The sequence below is a fragment of the Macaca nemestrina genome, chromosome 15, assembly GCF_043159975.1.
Source record: "Macaca nemestrina isolate mMacNem1 chromosome 15, mMacNem.hap1, whole genome shotgun sequence".
Classification (NCBI taxonomy): Eukaryota; Metazoa; Chordata; class Mammalia; order Primates; family Cercopithecidae; genus Macaca; species Macaca nemestrina.
Genome location: NC_092139.1, coordinates 8,315,314 through 8,334,715, shown reverse-complemented (window position 1 = coordinate 8,334,715; position 19,402 = coordinate 8,315,314). Strand labels below are relative to the sequence as shown.

Here is a 19,402-nt window from a genome sequence, read left to right as displayed (position 1 = left end):
TGGGAGGCTGAGGTAAGCGAATCACCTGAGGTCAGGAGTTTGAGACCAGCCTGGCCAATATGGTAAAACCCCGTGTCTACTAAAAATACAAAAATCAGCCAGGCATGGTGGTGGGCGCCTGTAATCCCAGCTACTTGGGAGGCTGAGGCAGGAGAATTGCTTGAACCAGGGAGGCGGAGGTTGCAGTGAGCCGAGATTGCACCATTGCACTCCAGTCTGGGCGACGAGTGAAACACTGTCTCAAATAAATAAATAAATAATTTCCTTCTTTGTATGCTCGGAAATAGTTGAAACGGTTAAATTTACTTTTTAATAATTCAGGGCATTTCTCTTATCAAATGTTAATGACTTTTGGATTGTGGTCAGTTTATTCTTCCTCCTTTGGTTATTTGAAAGTTGCTTGTTGACATAATATTCTAATACTTACTATTGCAGACTTTATAACAAAGATGCCGTCATTGAGTTTCTCTTGGACAAATCTGCAGAAAAGGCTCTTGGGAAGGCAGCATCTCACATTAAAAGCATTAAGGTAACACTAGTGATTCTGAAGTGCTGTGAGGGTCTGAAAAGTGGCTGAGGTTTATTTTATAGAATTTATACACGTTAAAGACTGAACTCAGAAATTTGGGATTCCATTCCCACCCAGGGTGGGTGGGAATATCTAATACACATATGATCTTGGGAAGTCACGTAAATCTCAAGCCACGAGTTCCACCATGCGTACTTCCTTCATTATAAATCTGTTGTGATTTCACCTGTGTGCTGTGCTGTGAAAATTTTGATGTTCTGTATTAATGTTGGGAGGCATTATTTTTGTAATTAAGATTCACCTACTTGGATTTTGGGTTTGGAAGGTACTTTTGTAGAATTAGAGAATTTTATGGATCACTGTTAAATCATGTGGTTACCATCTGGTGATTAGAGGTTCTGATTGACAGTTAAAGTTCTTCCATAAAAGTTGAAAAAACAAGTTTTTTTGATAAAGGAAGTTTCTTGAGAGGACACAGCTTTTTAAATGTGGTCAGTGGGAGAAAAGAAAGGTAGTGAAGAATTTGAGAACCATGAGGCTAGTCAAACCTTCATCTCACTGTAAATGACTTACCTGAGGCCACGTGGCTAGTGAAGTACTTAAACCAGAACCAGATCCCTTAACTCCCAGTCTAAGGCTCTAGGTTTTGCCTTCTTTTTCTTTCTTTCGTATTATTATATTAGGCTTTTTGTTCCAATTCTTGGGATTGATTACAGGATATGTTCGTTTCAGGCAAATTTGTAATTCTGAAATGTAGCTAATGATAGTGCTGTAGAAATTATTCTGATTTTAGTGGTCTTTTACCTTGTGGAAGAGAATTTATTCCTGAAGAACCTGTGGTAGTATGAATCGTCTTACATCAAAAATGTGATGGACGATTCTTTAGTAGTTCATAAGTGCTATGATTGGGTTTTCACTTGCATGTGTAAGATGTGCCTCTCTCAAACCTTGTGACATCAGCACATTACCCATCTGATGAGAAAAAAATTGCAGTTATTGAAATTAATTCTTACAGTTCTATACTTAAAATACATGTAATATTCAGTTTTATGTGGTTGAATCTTTAACAGAAAAAAATCTCCAAGAAATTACAATGGTAAAGAAAAAAAAGGATACAAATAAAACAATGCTAACACATAGGATTGTCACTACTGTCAATTGATAGTCCACAAATACTTGGAGCGGAGAACTCACTGAGACACGTGCTGATTCTCAGCCAGGAGAATTAGGTTGAATTTGGATGAATAGTGATTTGCCTTTGGAGACACTCAGCTGCTCTCTAGAGTGTTGAAGTCAAAATGGTCTCGTTAAATATGAAGAAGTGCCTTGAATGCGAAAGTAGAGCTATTGTATCAAATTCTTTGTAAAGTTGGAAATTCTTGAAAACCTGAATGGCTGTGTCTTGGAGTATGACAGTATTTTCTGGCTAATATTCTGCCTTAGCTTTTAGGCCATGGCCTCAGATTTTACTGTCTATTCAATGATTTATATATATATTTTTTGTTTGTTTTGCTTTTTTCAACAATTATATAAATATAGATGGTCGGTAACATGAAGCAGCCTCAGGAGAGAAAGCATTCCGTTCTGGGTGGAACCCATGCAAAACTTTCTCTTAGTGGAGTAATTTTTTATGTGAGAAGGTACTTTTCCTTAAGTTAAAAAAATTTGTATAGTAGAAATAACTAATTTACTTGCTAGTCAGTGAATTGAAAAGATCTTGTTTTCTGTTTTCTTTTCTTTTCTTTTTTTTTTTTTTTTTTTGAGATGGAGTTTCTCTCTTGTTGTCCAGGCTCGAGTGCAATGGCACGATCTCAGCTCACTGCACCTCCGCCTCCTGGGTTCAAGTGATTCTTCTGCCTCAGCCTCCTGAGGAGCTGGGATTACAGGCATGCTCCACCATGCCTGGCTAATTTTGTATTTTTAGTAGAGAGAAGGTTTCTTCATGTTGGTCAGGCTGGTCTTGAACTCCCGACGTCAGGTGTTCTGCCCACCTCAGCCTCCCAAAGTGCTGGGATTACAGGCGTGAGCCACCATGTCCCCAGCCTTGTTTTCTGTTTTCTATTTATGGTTTAATATTATATCTGTGTTTCTGGCCGGGCGCAGTGGCTCAAGCCTGTAATCCCAGCACTTTGGGAGGCCGAGACGGGCGGATCACGAGGTCACAAGATCAAGACCATCCTGGCTAACCCGGTGAAACCCCGTCTCTACTAAAAAATATAAAAAACTAGCCGGGCAAGGTGGCGGGCGCCTGTAGTCCCAGCTACTCAGGAGGCTGAGGCAGGAGGATGGCGTGAACCTGGGAGGCGGAGCTTCCAGTGAGCTGAGATCCGGCCACTGCAGTCCAGCCTGGGGGACAGAGTGAGACTCCGTCTCAAAAAAAAAAAAAAAAAATTATATCTGTGTTTCTTATGGACCAGAGGAAAGTAACTATGGGGAAGAGATTTTGATGGGAAGGGCTAGAATAACAATTTGTTGACTTAGGTGGTTAAGGCAAAGGATGATCTATTTATCAGATGAATTGTTAAAATATTAATGGTTTTTCCCAGAATGTGACAGAGCTGAAGCTTTCTGATAATCCTGCCTGGGAAGGGGATAAAGGAAACACTAAAGGTGACAAACATGATGACCTCCAGCGGGCACGTTTCATCTGCCCTGTTGTGGGCCTGGAGATGAATGGCCGACACAGGTTAGTGACGCACCTGGGACAGATGATGTGGGAGGCTGGAGGAATAATGCTGGTCTTGGTAGCAGTGGTGCCATAGCTTAGCAATCATGTGGCTTTCTTTCTGGTGTCCTTGGTTTGGTAGCGTCTTAGAGGAAATGGTGCTCAGTCATGAGCACATTCATTTCCATCAGCCATTGCTACAGGACTTCCTGCAAGACCTAGCCTAGTCTGTGGCCTTCTGTTCTTGAGGTAGGGAAACAAAACCTGAAGTGAAGTGGGATTCTGAAAAGTTCTCATGTGACGCTTATGAAACCTGAGTTTAGTTCTTAGATCATCTTTTCCTGTGGGACAGAAAGCAAAGGGCAAATGTTTCCCATCAAGCAAATCCCATTTCCTTCTAGTTACTAATTTTTAATTTTTATTATGTTTTATAGTTTTATTTGTATCCTTTGTTTTGTTTTGGTTTGGTTTGGTTTTAGTAGAGATGAGATCTCACTTTGTTGCCCAGGCTGGTCTTAAGTTACTGGCCTCAAGTGATCCTCCTGCCCAAGTACCCCAAGTGCTGGGATTGTAGGCATAAGCCACCACGCCCAGCCACTAAGTTTTATTTTTGTAGAGATAGGGTCCCCCTATATTGGCCAGGCTGGATTCAAATTCCTGGCCTTGAATGATCTTCCCAAAGCGCTGAGATAACATGTGGGAGCCACTGCACTTGGTCACAAATGCTGAAAGTTATGCAGTAGCAGGCAGAGTTATGGAACCTGTGGTTAATCAGTCAACCAAGGCTCAAATAAATGGTAACCTACCTTGAATATGTAACAGATTCCCTGGCTATAGCACCAGGAATCTCATGGTTGAGATTTTGTGTAGCAAATGTAAGCAACCTGTATATTTTCCTCTTTCAAAAATATGAAGAGTTGAATGGGTTAGTACATGCTTTTTCATAGGATGTCTCACTAAGCAAAAGTGTTAAGCGCTTTCCCCCACATTTGAGAAGTACAGGTATACCTCAGATATTGTGCGTTCTATTCCAGACCACCACAATAAAACAAATATTACTGTAAAGCAAGTCACAGAAAATTTTGGTTTCTTAGTACGTATAAAAGTTATCTTTATCAGGGCACGCTGGCTCCCACCTATAATCCCAGCACTTTGGGAGGCCGAGACAGGAGGATTGCTTGAGGCTAGGAGTTTGAGACCAGCCTGGATAACAAGGTGAGACCCTGTCTTTACAAAACAAAATTTCTTTTCAATTAGCCAGCCGTGGTAGCATGCCCCATAGACCTCGCTACTTGGGAGGCTGAGGCAGGAGAATTGCTTGAGCCCAGGAATTCAAGGCTACAGTGAGGTATGATCATGCCACTGCAGAGCCTGGGTGACAGAGCAAGACCCTGTCTCAAAAAAAAAAAAAAGATGTTTATACTCTAATCTTTTAAGTGTGCAATAGCATTATGTCAAAAAAAAAAAGTACCTATCTTGATTAAAAATTATTGCTTAAAGAATGCTAACAATCATCTGAACCTTCAGTGAGTCATCATCTTGGCCGGTGGAGCCTCGATGTTGCCTTGATGTTGATGGCTGCTAACTGATCAGGGTGGTGGTTGCTGAAGGTTAGCGTGGCTGTAGCAGTGTCTTACAGTAGGACAGCAATAGAATTTGCTGCATCGATTGACTCTGACTTTCACGAAAGTTTTCTCTGTATGTAGCATGTGATGCTGTTTAATAGCATTTCACCCATAGTAGACCTTTCAAACTTGGAATCAGTTCTCTCAAACGCTGCAACTACTTTATCAATTAAGCTTATGTAATATTTCAGATCTATCATGTCAACAATATTCACAGCATCTTCACCATCAGCAGACTCCATCTCAAGAAACCACTTTCTTTGCTCATCCATAAGAAGCAACTCCTCATCCATTTGGGTTTTATCATGAGATTGCAGCAATTCCATCATCTTCAGGCTCCATTTCTAACTCACTCTCTTGCTATTCTACCACACTTGCATTCTTCCTCTACTAAAGTCTTGAAACCCTCCAAGTCATCCATGGGGTGGAACCAGCTTCTTCCAGACTCCTGTTAATGTTGATATTCTGCCCTCCTGTCATGAATCACAGTTGTTCTTTTTTTTTTTTCTTTTTTGAGATGGAGTTCGGCTCTGTTTCCCCATCTGGAGTGCAGTGGCACAATCTCGGCTCACTGCAACCCCCACCTCCTGGGTTCAAGTAGTTCTCCTGCCTCAGCGTCCCAAGTTGCTGGGATTACAGGCACCCGCCACCACGCCCGGCTAATGTTTGTATTTTTGGTAGAGACGGGGTTTCACCATGTTGGCCAGGCTGGTCTCAAACTCCTGACCTCAGATGATCTGCCTGCCTCAGCCTCCCAAAGTGCTGGGATTACAGGCATGAGCCACCACAGCCAGCCAAATACAGATGTTTTTAATGATATCTAGAATGGTGAATTCTTTCCAGAAGGTTTTCAATTTACTTTGCCTAGATCCATCAGAGGAATGGCAGAAGAAGGCTATGGCAGCTATAGCCTTATGAAATGTATTTTTAAATAATAAGACTTTAAAGTCAAAATTCCACCTTGATCCATGGGCTGCAGAATGGTGGTTGTGTTAGCAGCCATGAAAATAACTTTAATCTCCTTGTGCATCTCCATCAGAGCTTTTTTGTGACTTAGGTGCATTATCAATGAGCAGTGACATTTTGAAAGGGATCTTTTTTTTTTTTTTTTTTTTTTTGAGCAGTAAGTCTCAACATTGGGCTTAAAATATTCCGTAAGCCATGTTATAGACAGATGTGCTGTCATTCAGGCTTGGTTCTTCCATTTCGAGAGCACAGGCAGAGTAGACTTAGCATCATCCTTAAGAACCCTAGGGTTTTCAAACGGTAAATGAACGTTGGCTCAACTGAAAGTCACCAGGCACGTTAGACCTTAGCGAGAGTTGGCCTGTCCTTATGCTTTGGAGCCAGGCATTGACTTCTCTTTTTTAGTGGTAGAAGTCCTACGTAGCATCTTCTTTCAATACAGGCTATTTTATCTACTCTGAAAATCTGTTGTCTAATGTACCCATCTTTTTTAATGATCTTAGCTAGATTTTCTGGAGAACTTGCTGCAGCTTCTCCATCAGCACTTGCTGCTTCACCTTGCACTTTTATGTTATGGAGACGGCTTCTTTCCCTAAACCTCATGAACCAACTTCTGCTAGTTTCCAGCTTTTCCTCTGCAGCTTCCTCACCTCTCTCAGCCTTCCTAGAATTGAAGAGAGTTAGGGCCTTGCTCTGGATTAGGCTTTGGCTTGAGGATCTGTCACTGTGGCTAGTTTGATCTTCTGTCCAGGCCACTAAAACTTTCTTCCTATCAGCAATATGGTTGTTTCACTTTCTTACCATTCATGTGTTTATGGAGTGGCACTTTTGATTTCCTTCAAGAACTTTTCCTTTGCGTTCACAGCCTAGCTAAGTGTTTGGTTCAAGAGGCTGGCTTTTGGCCTATCTTGGACCTGCCTTCCTCACTAAGCTTAATCATTTCTAGCTTTTGATTTAAAGTGAGATACGTGTAACTCTTCCTCTTATTTGGTCACTTAAAGGCCATGGTAGAGTTCTCAATTGGCCTAATTTCAATATTGTTGTGTCGCAGGGAATAGGGAGAACTGAGAAGGAGAGAGGTGGGGGAATGGCCAGTTCATGGAGCAGTCAGAACACACACATTTATTAATTGAGTTCACCATCTTTTATGGGTGTGGTTCCTGGCACCCCAAACAATTACAAAAGTAACATCAAACGTCACTGAGCACAGATCACCATAGCAGATGTAGTAATCATGAAAACATTTGAAATATTTGAGAATTACCAAAATGTGACCCAGAGGCATGACGTAAGCACATGCTGCTGGGAAGATGCTGACAGACCTGCCGGATGCAGGATTGCCGTGAACCTTCAGTCTGTAAAATAATCACAGTATCTGCAAAGCTCAGTGAAACAAGGTATGCCTGTATCCTTAGTAGCTGGTAGTCCAGACTGCCCTCTGGAATCTTCTATCAAACACATGACATATTGAAAGGTAGCATTTTTTACTACTTTCATTCAGGAAAGGCGTGGGGCAAAGCATCTCGAATAAGTAAGAACGGTTTTATTGAACCAGCAGTATTTAATCTTGAGCATTCTGGCCCATTGGTGTCCGTTTATTTAACAGGGGTACGTGGACACCCTCTCAGTGTGCCAAGGAACGTTGCATGTGGCAGACTCTGCCAGGGCAACTAACTGTCCTGTTCTGAAATGGAACAACTAGGGGCTTCATGAATTTGGAGAGAAGTACAGTTTAGGACCCAGGACCTTTTGCTTTTAAATACTACACTCTTCTTCAAATAATCTGAATTTAAACCATTTAGGGCTCTCTTTAAACCACCACTGGGGTCAAGTAGGACATATTCTGGGGAACCAGACTCATTTACCTAACCATGTCCCACTTCTGTGTGTGTGTGTGTGTGTGTGCACGCGTGCGCGCATGCATGTATATATATACACACACACATATACGTGTTTGTATTTGAGGCGAAAGTCACATAACATTGGCCATTTTAAAGTCTGTGTTTCAGTGGCATTTAGTGCACTCACAGTGTTGTACAGTCACCGCCTCTGTCTGGTTCCAGAACATTTTTATCACCCCAAAAGGAAAACCCTCTGCCCACTACATAGGTACTCCCCATTTCCAGTCTGTTTCTGTCTCAATGGATTTACCTTTCCCGGATATTTCATATGCATAGGATCATACAATATGTAACCTTTCGTGTTTGGCTTCCCACTTGTTTTTAAGAAAACTGTAGCTCACCCCAGAAGAGGAACTGAGCAGAAACGAGCTCCACAGTGGGGTCTCGAGTAGGAGTCCCCTGCAGCCTGCTGCTCTGATTGTGGCTTCCTCTGTTGTTTCTCCTTTGGTTTGCTGGTCAGTCTCTTCTCCTTTTTCTCTTACCCAATGAATTGAGCTTTGCTTATTTTGACTTTGTCCATCTGTTATTGATAAGAGCCTCCACACTTGAAATTGATGATTGGATTAGTTTGTATATGGTCATCCCTTGATATATGTGGGAGACTGGTTTGCAGATCCCCTGTGGATACCAAAATCCATGGATGCTCAGGTCTTTGATATAAAATGGTACAGTATTTGCATATAACCTACACACGTCCTCCTGTATACTTCAAGTCAACTCTAGATTACTTATAATACCTAATACAATATAAATGCTGTGTAAATCGTTGTTATACTGCATTGCTCGAGGAATAATGATAAGAAAAAGGTCTGTACACGTTCAGTACAAATGCATTCGTTTTTCCTCCCAAAGATTTTTGATCCGGGTTGGTTGAATTCACAGATGCAGAACGCGTGGGTATAGAGGACCAGCTGTATTTAATGAAGTTTGTATAATGAAGATTTAAATATATAGAAAAGTAGAAATAAACTTACTGTAATAAAAACATTGGGCCTTTGTAAAAAGAAAAATAGCTTCCTCATTAATAATTTGTAAGTATCTATAAAATAGGATTTTAAAAATTCTAAACAACATTCAGTGAATTTAGTGCAGCGTTATGAACTGGATTTTGGTTAGGCAAATCTGCGTCTGCTATAATCCCCGGGAAATTAGAGAAAAATTGTCCTGTGGCGTTTTTCAAGGAATGCCTAAAGTGAAATGTGAAAGTGCTTTATGCTGCTCTTCAGCCATGGTGGTGGCATTATTCGTTGTTTGATGTTTAATGCCACCCGCCCCCCACCACACACCCACATCCACACTTCTCCACGCCTCTGCATATAGACATAGAAATCAACATATATTCTTCCCAAGCTATCATGGGGTCACATTATATGTTTTTATTTATTTATTTTATTTATTTTTTTTTGAGACGGAGTCTCGCTGTGTCTCCCAGCCCAGGCTGGAGTGCAGTGACGCGATCTCGGCTCACTGCAAGCTCCGCCTCCCGGGTTCACGCCATTCTCCTGCCTCAGCCTCCCGAGTAGCTGGGACTACAGGCGCCCACAACCACGCCCGGCTAATTTTTTTTGTATTTTTAGTAGAGATGGGGTTTCACCGTGGTCTTGATCTCCTGACCTTGTGATCCGCCCGCCTCGGCCTCCCAAAGTGCTGGGATTACAGGCGTGAGCCACCGCGCCCGGCCATATGTTTTTAATAACATCTTTTTTTCCTTCTACTCTGTCTACCTTGGACATATTTCGCGACCTTGAGTACAGATTTACCTTCTTTTTAATAGCTGTTTGGATGTTTATAATTTATTTGACCATTTCTCTACTGAGGAACATGGAGGTGACTTACTCTTTCCTTTTTACCTTGCTATACTACACAACTTCCTAAACACACATTTGTATGTTTGCACACTTGTGGGCATGTTTCTGTAGGAGAAATTCTTAAAAGTCACACTTTATTTGGTACTGCCAAATTGGCTTCATAAAGTGTTGTACTGTGTTGTATCCACCTGACAGCAAATGTGCCTGTGTCCTCAGTTTCCAGCTGGATACTTTCAGTCTCTTTTCTTCTTCTTATTTTTTTAAAGGGACAGAATCTGTCCCTGTTACCTAGGCTGGAGTGCGGTGGCACTATCATAGCTCAGGCCATCCTCCCACCTCAGCCTCCCTAGTAGCTGGGACTGCAGGAGCCCACCACCACACTTGGCTAAGTTTTTTAAAAGGTTTCTTTTAAAGATAGATTCTCAGTATGTTGCCCAGGCTCATCTCAGACTCCTGGCCTCACGTGATCCTCCCACTTTTGGCCTCCCAAAGCGCTGGAATTTACACGTGTGAGCCACTGTGCCCAGCCCCAATCTCTTGAATTACTGCCCAATAGATAAAAAATTGATGTGTCATGGTTTTAAAAGGCATTTCTTTTAACATTTGAGGTTAAGAATCCTTTGGTCTTTATATATTTTTTGTGTGAACTGCATGTTAGTCCTCTTTGGCCATTTTTCTATTATGATGTTGGCTGTTGCTGTCTAAGACCTTTTTGAATATTCATAAAATAAGCTCTGAGTCTTATATTTATTGAAAATATTTCCTCCCTGAGTTCCTGTTCTTTTGACTTTTTATGGTTGTGGTTTCAGTTTTGATCTTTTTTTTATTTTGGATATAACTGATTTCTCTCTTTTTTTTCTGGCCCTTTTCTATGAGAACGTACTGATTTTTTTTAATGGAGTGAAATGTAACTATTTTAATCTTTGTGGGTCGTGGCCTTTGTATCAACCGAATAAATGTGAGTTGATCATGTGATTAATAGTCATTTCCCCACTGGGTTATTTCTCCAGGTTCTGCTTCCTTCGGTGCTGCGGCTGTGTGTTTTCTGAGCGAGCCTTGAAAGAGATAAAAGCGGAAGTTTGCCACACGGTGAGTTCCTGACATATACCATTTGTTCCTTCTCCATAGCTGAGGAATCAGATGGTTTAGGGTTCTTTCCCTCCATTTGTTCTTTCTGAAATCAGCTCTCATAAGTTGCTTTTCTGCTTCCACGGCTCTTGGTTGCTGGAAATACAGACCCCAGTGACCTCTTATCACCTGACTACTGCCTGCCAGTCCGGGTCAGACCACCCGAGGGCTGTTTCCTGAACGTGCCACTGCCTCAGTTTCCTCTAGTGGACCTGCTGTCCTGAAAGGCCTGCTCCCCGTGAGCCTCAGTTCTATAGTTCTTACTTGTTCTGTGACTCCCTGATGCTAAATCTCCTTCCACTCCCCAAGCACCTGGTTATCTCACTCCTCCCATCGTCATGTAGTTGCATATGTGTGTGTCTGTTTCCCCACCGGACTTAGTTTTCGAGGGTAGGAAACAAGGCTTGTTCATCTCTTTATCCGCAGGACTTATTCTCTCCAGGGCATGTAGCATGCCCTCAGTAAATACTCGCGTGATTGGCAAGTAACTAGACATGAGAGCTAGCCTCAGCTCACGTAGAGGAAATACTGATGCTTTGCTTTAATGGCGCTGCTGCTGCTGAAGCCAGAATGTGTGTGTGTCTTGGGTGTACTGGTTTTTTTTTTTTTTTTTTTTTTTTTGAGACAGAGTCTTGCGCTGTCGCCCAGGCTGGAGTGCAGTGGCGCAATCTCGGCTCACTGCAAGCTCCGCCTCCCGGGTTCACGCCATTCTCCTGCCTCAGCCTCCTGAGTAGCTGGGACTACAGGCGCCCGCCACCACGCCCGGCTAATTTTTTGTATTTTTAGTAGAAACGGGGTTTCACTGTGGTCTCGATCTCCTGACCTTGTGATCCGCCTGCCTTGGCCTCCCAAAGTGCTGGGATTACAGGCGTGAGCCACCGCGCCCGGCTTGGGTGTACTGTTGACCCATCGAAAGCGTGCTGCTTCATTTAATGTCATGGATGCCAGCAGCTTCTGACTGTATTTTGCCTGTATCAACCCTGTTTGTATTTCATTCCCCTCCCCACTATGTTGTTGCTCCCTGTTGTGAAAGCCAGCAGCTTTCACTAAGTGATGGTTAGGAGCCGGCGCCTCTTCGAGGCACTGATCTGTGGGATAGCATGCTGAAGAAGATCCGTGAAGGCCCTTGCCCTCCTGCATCCCACATCCTGATTGGAGAGAGAGACACTCAGCTAGATGAGCAAGGCAGACTCGATTGTGACCGATGCTAGGAAGGAAAGACATGAGGCCATGTGTCGGAGGGAGAAAGGCTGGCATAGTGGTGGTTGGTAGAGGCATCTCTGGAGGTTTGAGCTGAGACCTGCAGGGCACAAGGGAGCCAGCTGCGCACAGCCTGAGTAGCAGCCTCTTAGGCAGCAGGAACAGCATGTGCAAAAGCTCAGAAGTGATAGAGGACTTTGCGAGTTCAGGGAACAGAAGGTGTGAGAATGGAGGGCCGGCGAGGGGAATAGATGAGATTGAAGAGTTAGGCAGGAGTTACCTCGTGCAGGGCCTGGGGGCCACATTGGGGCTTACAGATTTTATTCTAAGAGCAGCAGGAAGCCAGAAGGCAGCTTTACGCCAGATGGGATGTGCATTAGTTTTATTCTAAAAATCCTAGCCGTGGAGGAGGACACTGGGTGGCTCCCGTTGTCTAGGCCCAGAGGCAGGCAGAGGTGAGTGGGGAAGAGGTCAGTGCGGGCGGTGGGTTGTGTCCACTTTGGGGTGACTGTGAATAAAGGCTTCTTAGAATGAGGAGTCTGTCTTATGAAGCTTTCTTTTAAGAAAAGAAATTCAAAGAAGACATTTGGGAATCGATTGATATTCAGCCAGAAGTATTTATGATGTCTCCCGTATTAAGATGATGACATAGATTCCAAGGGAAAGTAAGATGTGGATGACACGGTTCCTGCGCTCAGGGAGATTGCGGTCCTGCAGGAATCATAAGTTATAGGAAACATCGTGCTCTACTTTGCTTTTTGAGGCCAGGTACCAAATAGATGGTAAAGATACTGGCATTAAGGGGCCAGAGAACCTTCTTCAGTCTGCTGGTGAGAAATGGCTTTATAAAGGGAGGGCATTTGTTCTGGGCCTCAAAGGAAGAGCATGGTTATTGGTTGCACTCCCAGGGATGGAGAGATTGCTGGTGGTAGCGGTGCTGCCCTGGGGAGGCGCACAGCCAGGCACTGGGTGTCTCTGTAAGGCGTTGTCTGGCAGGACAGTGACGCCCATTTTGCTATCCTTCAGACCTTCTGCTTGCTTTGAGGAGAAATTCTCCCTTTGATCCTCACATGTCTGTAACACTCTTTTGACTGCCTAAGAAAGTAGACTTTAAGCTCAGAGCTTTAGCAGGCAGGATCTCACAAAACTGTTTGGTATTCTCTGCATTTTTATGGTAACTTTATATTTATGGCAAAGAGTACTGTTTTTATATATTTATCCTAGGAATATAAAGTTAACTGTTAGGTTGGGCACGGTGGCTCACGCCTGTAATCCCAACACTTTGGGAGGCCAAGGTGGGTGAATCACCTGAGGTCAGGAGTTCAAGACCAGCCTGGCCAACATAGCAAAACCCCGTCTCTCCTAAAAATACAAAAATTAGCTGGCTGTGGTGGCACGCGCCTGTAATCCTGGCTGCTTGGGAGGCTGAGGCAGGAGAATTGCTGGAACCTGAGAGGCGGAGGTTACAGTGAGCCAAGATCGTGCCACTGTACTCCAGCCTGGGCGACAGAGTGAGACTCCATCTCAAAAAATAATAATAATAATAAAGTTAATGGTTAAAATTAACTAGAAACAATGGGTAGATTTAAATAAAAATACTAAGATATTGACAGTACAGTTAGCAGGGGAATGGCTGAAGTTTTCAAAACACTGTTGTAAGTCCTGCTGGGACTGTGATTGGTTAGTGGGGGGAAGAGGGGCAGCAGCAGTATTCATGGGCGGAAGCAGCCGGACAGCCATACTGAGATGAACGGCAGGTGTGATCCAGGCCTAGTCCTGTCAGGACTGTGGGGTGGGGTACGGGAGGAGGGAGAGAGGCCGAGGTGTGAGTTGGACTGGACTGGGGAAACCTTCGAATACCAGAAGGAGGAGAAGGAGTTCTAGTTCTTAAGAGTTCTCAGAATCATTGTAATGGGTAACCAGGCTTGGGGGACCTACTGATCTAAAGCAATCCAGTTTTTTTCTTACGCCCATAATAGTGCCCATCTCTTAGATGGGTGCACAGTTGTCCTTTGCGTTGGTTGGCCTAAAACATCCATACTAATAACCATGATGACGTGTGCGCGGTAAAATCACACTGTCTGCCGAGCTTCACAGAGAAGCTGATTCTGTTCCATGGAAACACAGCGTTGCGAGGGAACTCTGACATCACATTGTTGATGCTTGGGAAATTTTACTGAAAGCTAGTAAGCTTTCAACAGTCTGTACCTTGCACTTCAAGGGAAGGGAAGGAGGCAGGAGGAAAGAGGAACAGGGCCGTGTCAGGACTGCACAGCGACAGTAGAGACCAGGTGATGAACAGCATAGGCTCCTCCTGGCTCCTCATGGAGGCCGCCTTGGCTGTTGCAACCTTCTGCAGTTAGGACAGGATACTGGTTGAAATTCAGGAATACCTCAGGAAATTGTCTTAAAAATAAATCCGTTGCCAACAGAGAATGAACAAGATAATGAATGAACGAGATAATGAATGCTTTTTACTTGTATGCTGTACATCAAAGCTGCCTTTGCAGAGCTGTGTTGAATACTCTGCTAGTTTGCTGGGGCTGCTGTAATCAAGTAGCCAAGCTGGATGATTACCGGAAATTCATTGTCTTACAGTTCTGGAGACTAATGTCCAAAATCAAGGTGTCATCAGGGTTAGCTTCTTCTGAGGGAAGGATCTGGTCCAGGCCTCTCGTTGGCTTATAGCCGGCCTTCGCCCTGTTCACATCATCTTCCCTCTGTCATGTCCGTCTTTGTGTCCAAATTTTCCCTGATTAGGACACCAGTCCCAATACTGGATTAGAGCCCGACTTAATGACCTCATCTTAACTCATTACATCTGCAGTGACTGTGTTGCCCAGTAAGGTCACATTTTGAGGTACTAGGACTTGGACTTCAACATATGGATTTTTGCGAGGGGATGTAATTCAACCCGTAATACACAATTTAGAAAATAAAATCAGAGAGCGCGGGGCCGCGCGGTGGTTCACACCTGTAATAAAATCAGAGAGCGCGGGGCCGCGCGGTGGTTCACGCCTGTAATAAAATCAGAGAGCGCGGGGCCCGGCGCGGTGGCTCACGCCTGTAATCAGAGAGCGTGGGGTCCGGCACGGTGGCTCACGCCTGTAATAAAATCAGAGAGCGCGGGGCCCCGCGCGGTGGTTCACGCCTGTAATAAAATCAGAGCGCGTGGGGCCCGGCGCGGTGGCTCATGCCTGTAATCTCAACACTTTGGGAGGCTGAGGTGGGTGGACCACTTGAGGTCAGGAGTTTGAGACCAACCTGGCCAACATGATGAAACTCCATCTCTACTAAAAATACAAAAATTAGCTGGGTTTGGTGGTGCATGCCTGTAGTCCCAGCTACTTAGGAGACTGAGGCAGGAGAATCGCTTGAACCCGGAAGGTGCGAGTTGCAGTGAACTGAGATCATGCCTCTGCACTTCAGCCTGGATAATGGCAAGGCTCTCTCTCAAAAAAAAAAAAGTAGAGAGCATGGGACAGTCAGTGGCACATTAGAGTAGGAATCATTCATTTATGCATGCAACCTTAGTCTGGTCTGTGCTGCTGTAACAGAATACCCAAGAATGGGTAATTTATAAAGAACAGAAATTTATTTCCTCACAGCTCCAAAGTCTGGCAAGTCCAAGATCAAGGCAACAGCGTCTGGTGTGAGCCTTTCTGCTGGGCCGTAACATGATGAATGCATCACACGGAGAAGGAGGGAAGGAGGGAGAGAGAGAACGAGAATAAGAGGGAGCCTGCCTTGTCCTTTAATAAGGACCCCACTCCCACATCCATCCATTCGTGCAGGCAGTGTCCCCATGACCCCAGCTCCTCCCATGATGCCTCGCCTCCCAATACCACAGATTAGGGATCAGGTTTCCAACACATCAACTTTAGTGGACACATCCAAACCATAGCACAACCAGTACAACAGTCTGGACTCACACACCAGCTCTGGCTTTGGGAATATCACTTCACCTCTTTAACCCTCAGATTCTAATATCTAAAACAAAGGAATTACAGTAAATTTTTAGATGCTTTTTATTTAGACCCAAAATTCTAAACAATAACATTATAAAATGAGGAAATGGTGAATTCATATACTTTTATCAAGAATCAAACTCCAATTTCTAATTTCTAATTTCTGAAGTTTAATAATACTAAGTACAGGTTGAGTGTTCCTTGTCTGAAATGCTTGGGACCAGAAGTGTTTTGAATTTCAGATTTATTTGGATTTGGAATATTTATATAAACATAATGAGGCATCTTGGGGATGGGACCCAAGTCTAAACACTGAATTTATTTAAATTTCATATACACCTTATGCATATAGAAGGTAATTTTATACAATATATTTAATAATTTTGTACATTAATGAAAGTTTTGACTATGACCCATCACATGAGATCAGGTGTGGAATTCCCCGTTTGTGACACCAAGTTAGCACTCAGAATGTTTCAGATTTGGAAGCATTTCAGATTTCAGATTTTCCAATAAGGAAAATCTTAACTTTTATTTTGGTCAGGGTTGGCATAACTGCTATAACAAACAACCCCAAAGTTCCAGGGGCTAATCCAGTGGACAGCCTTCTTCCAAAGGTAAAGATTCAGGGCCGGGCGCGGTGGCTCAAGCCTGTAATCCCAGCACTTTGGGAGGCCGAGACGGGCGGATCACGAGGTCAGGAGATCGAGACCATCCTGGCTAACCCGGTGAAACCCCGTCTCTAGTAAAAAATACAAAAAAAATAGCCGGGCGAGGTGGCGGGTGCCTGTAGTCCCAGCTACTCGGGAGGCTAAGGCAGGAGAATGGCGTAAACCCGGAAGGCGGAGCTTGCAGTGAGCCGAGATCCGGCCACTGCACTCCAGTCTCGGCGACAGAGCAAGACTCCGTCTCAAAAAAAAAAAAAAAAAAAAAGATTCAGGCTGCTGCTGTCTTGTAGCTCCGACCTCTTGTTTTGGTCAGAAAGAGAAGAGAACATCTCTTTTAGGAGGTTGTTACGGACCAGGCCTGGAAGGGATGCGCTTGGCTTCTACTCACCAGAACTCAGTCACATCGCCACACCTGCAGGGTAGCTTGGGAAAGGTAGTCTAGCTGGATGCCCAGTAAGAAGAGGCGAACACTAACCATTCCTGCCAAACTCTGCCAAAAAGAAAAGTGATGGTGCAGTTTCAGGAACTGTAGTGCATCACAAAACATGAATGAAGGGAGTCAGTGTTAAAGTCTAAAACAAATATTTTCACTTTTTAGGTAATGTCTAAAATTCAGAGAAGCCAGTGTTGTAAGAACGTCAGGAACCCCAGTGGTATTTTGGGTATGCATTTTCTCCACTTTTCGGTCTGCAGTTTCACCAACAGTTGGCTTTTCAGTTCACTGGAAGAGACTTGAGGGTTGGAAATGGCTTTGGCGCCATGTTCTAAAACACATGGTATGCACATTGATTTCAGTAAACAGGGTCCAAAGAGACGTTGTTGCTAGGTGTTTTTGTGTTTACTATAAACAAATCACTAGCCAAAACAATTAATTTTATTCCCTACTGTGCTATGCACTTCTTGTAATACGAAGAAATACACTGATTTCAGAGTGATTACAGGCTGCCAAATAAATGATGGGCGTGTTACTCAAAGCATGACCCACACACCTGCAATATTGTCATCACCTGAGAGATTTTTTTTGTTTATTTTTTAAGAAATGCCCGCTCAAGGCCAGGCACAGTGGCTGACACCTGTAATCCCAGCTTTCTGGGAGCTGAGGTGGGAGGATCACTTGAGGCCAGGAGTTCAAGACCAGCCTGGGCAACATAGGGAGACCCTGTTTCTACAACAAATTTTAAAATAGCCGTGGTGGCACACACCTATAGTCCTTGAGAGGCTAGGACAAGTGGGTGGCTTAAACCCAGGAGTTCAAGGCTGCAGTGAGCTGTGATGGTTCCACTGCATTCCAGCCTGGGTGACACAGAGTGAGACCCTGTCTCAAAAAAATAAATAAATAAAATAAAATAAAAAGTTAACAGAGAGAGAGAAGAAAAGAAAAGAAAGACTGACTCTCAGGCCCTACCCCAGACCAGTTGAAATAGAATCTACATTCTAACAAGATCCTTGGATGATTTGTATGCACAGTAAAATTTGAAAAGTGCCGATGTAGGACTGGGCGCAGTGGCTCACACTTGTAATCCTAGCACTTTGGGAGGCTGAGGCGGGCGGATCACAAGGTCAGGAAATCGAGACCATCCTGGCTAACATGGTGAAACCCCGTCTCTACTAAAAATACAAAAATTAGCCGGGCATGGTGGCTCACGCCTGTAATCCCAGCACTTTGGGAGGCTGAGGCAGGTGGATCACCTGAGGTCGGGAGTTCAAGACCAGCCTGACCAACATGGAGAAACCCCATCTCTACTAAAAATACAAAATTAGCCGGGTGTGGTGGCGCATGCCTATAATCCTACCTACTCAGGAGGCCGAGGCAGGAGAATTGCTTGAACCTGGGAGGCGGAGGTTGTGGTGAGCCAAGATTGCGCCATTGTACTCCTGCCTGGGCAACAAGAGCAAAACTCCATCTCAAAAAAAAAAAAATTAGCTGGTCATGGTGGTGCGCACCTGTAGTCCCAGCTGCTTGGGAGGCTAAGGCAGGAGAATCACTTGAACCCGGGAGGCGGAGGTTGCAGTGAGCTGAGATCGCGCCACTGCACTGCAACCCGGGCAACAGAGCAAGACTCCGTCTCAAAAAAACAAAAAACACTGCAGATGTAGAGTACTGAAGTTGTGATCCGTAGCATTGGACTTGCTACCTCTGTGGCTTCATTTATTTAGGCTTTGTAGATAGGCGAATGGGATGTGTAAATGTTTTAAAGTCAGAAGTCCAAAAATACATGCTCACACTGTCTACCTGCTTGTCATGGAGGAGGTGGAGCAGAAAGAAAAAGTTAAGTTAGGGAAAAGGAGTGTCATCAGAAGTGGTCAGTGCAGCTGATTCTGGTTTTCAGGCTTTGGCCTTCTTCAGATTATCTTAGCCTTCTGCCATCTTTATAGTCTCTGTGACTATTTAGCGTCAAGGAATCACATAAGACACAGAATACGCAGCCTTCACCTTTCACATGTTAATTTTGTTCTTTTACTGTACCCATGAACACACTGAGGGTCTGATCAGGAGAGTGAGCCTAGGCTTCTTGTTTTCATGCTCACGGAGGCTGCTGCTTTCCTTTGGCCTCCCTGGCCTGTTGCATCTGCCTGTCTCTCAGCCTCCCTGCCTCTCGGCCTCCCTGCCTCTCGGCCTCCCCACCTCTCTGACTTTTGGCCTTGTTTTCCATTGCTGTCCCCACTCTCCACTGAAGCCCAGTCTCAGGCTGCTGCATTCCACCGTGCATTTAGTGTACTTTTATTATTCTACTTTATCCCGCTGTTACTGAAATGATTTTTTTTTTTTTCTTTGAGACGGAGTCTTGCTCTGTTGCACAGGCTGGGGTGCAGTGGCGTGATCTCAGCTCACCATAACCTCCGCCTCCCGGGTTCAAGTGAATCTTCTGCCTCAGCTGCCCGAGTAGCTGAGACTACAGGCGCCCACCACCATGCCTAGTTAATTTTTTTTCTTTTTTTTTTT

General features: G+C 44.2%; 1 protein-coding gene and 1 non-coding gene across 3 annotated transcripts in view; both read left to right on the top strand.

Moving 5' to 3' along the window:
- Positions 1 to 19,402, top strand: part of RTF2 (replication termination factor 2) — a 53,371-nt gene that overhangs the window by 5,695 nt on the left and 28,274 nt on the right. Inside the window, exons 3-6 of one of the 2 annotated variants that reach the window (XM_071079128.1) lie at positions 436 to 529; positions 3,076 to 3,215; positions 4,314 to 4,409; positions 10,505 to 10,583. In XM_071079128.1, coding sequence (XP_070935229.1) covers positions 436 to 529; positions 3,076 to 3,215; positions 4,314 to 4,409; positions 10,505 to 10,583 — 409 coding nt within the window. The remainder of the gene's footprint in view (positions 1 to 435; positions 530 to 3,075; positions 3,216 to 4,313; positions 4,410 to 10,504; positions 10,584 to 19,402) is intronic. The other variant, XM_011722785.2, reaches the window with a different exon arrangement.
- On the top strand, positions 1,407 to 1,507 carry LOC112424755 (small nucleolar RNA U13). The gene has a single exon (XR_003015660.1). It is a non-coding gene; the product is annotated as a small nucleolar RNA U13 (small nucleolar RNA).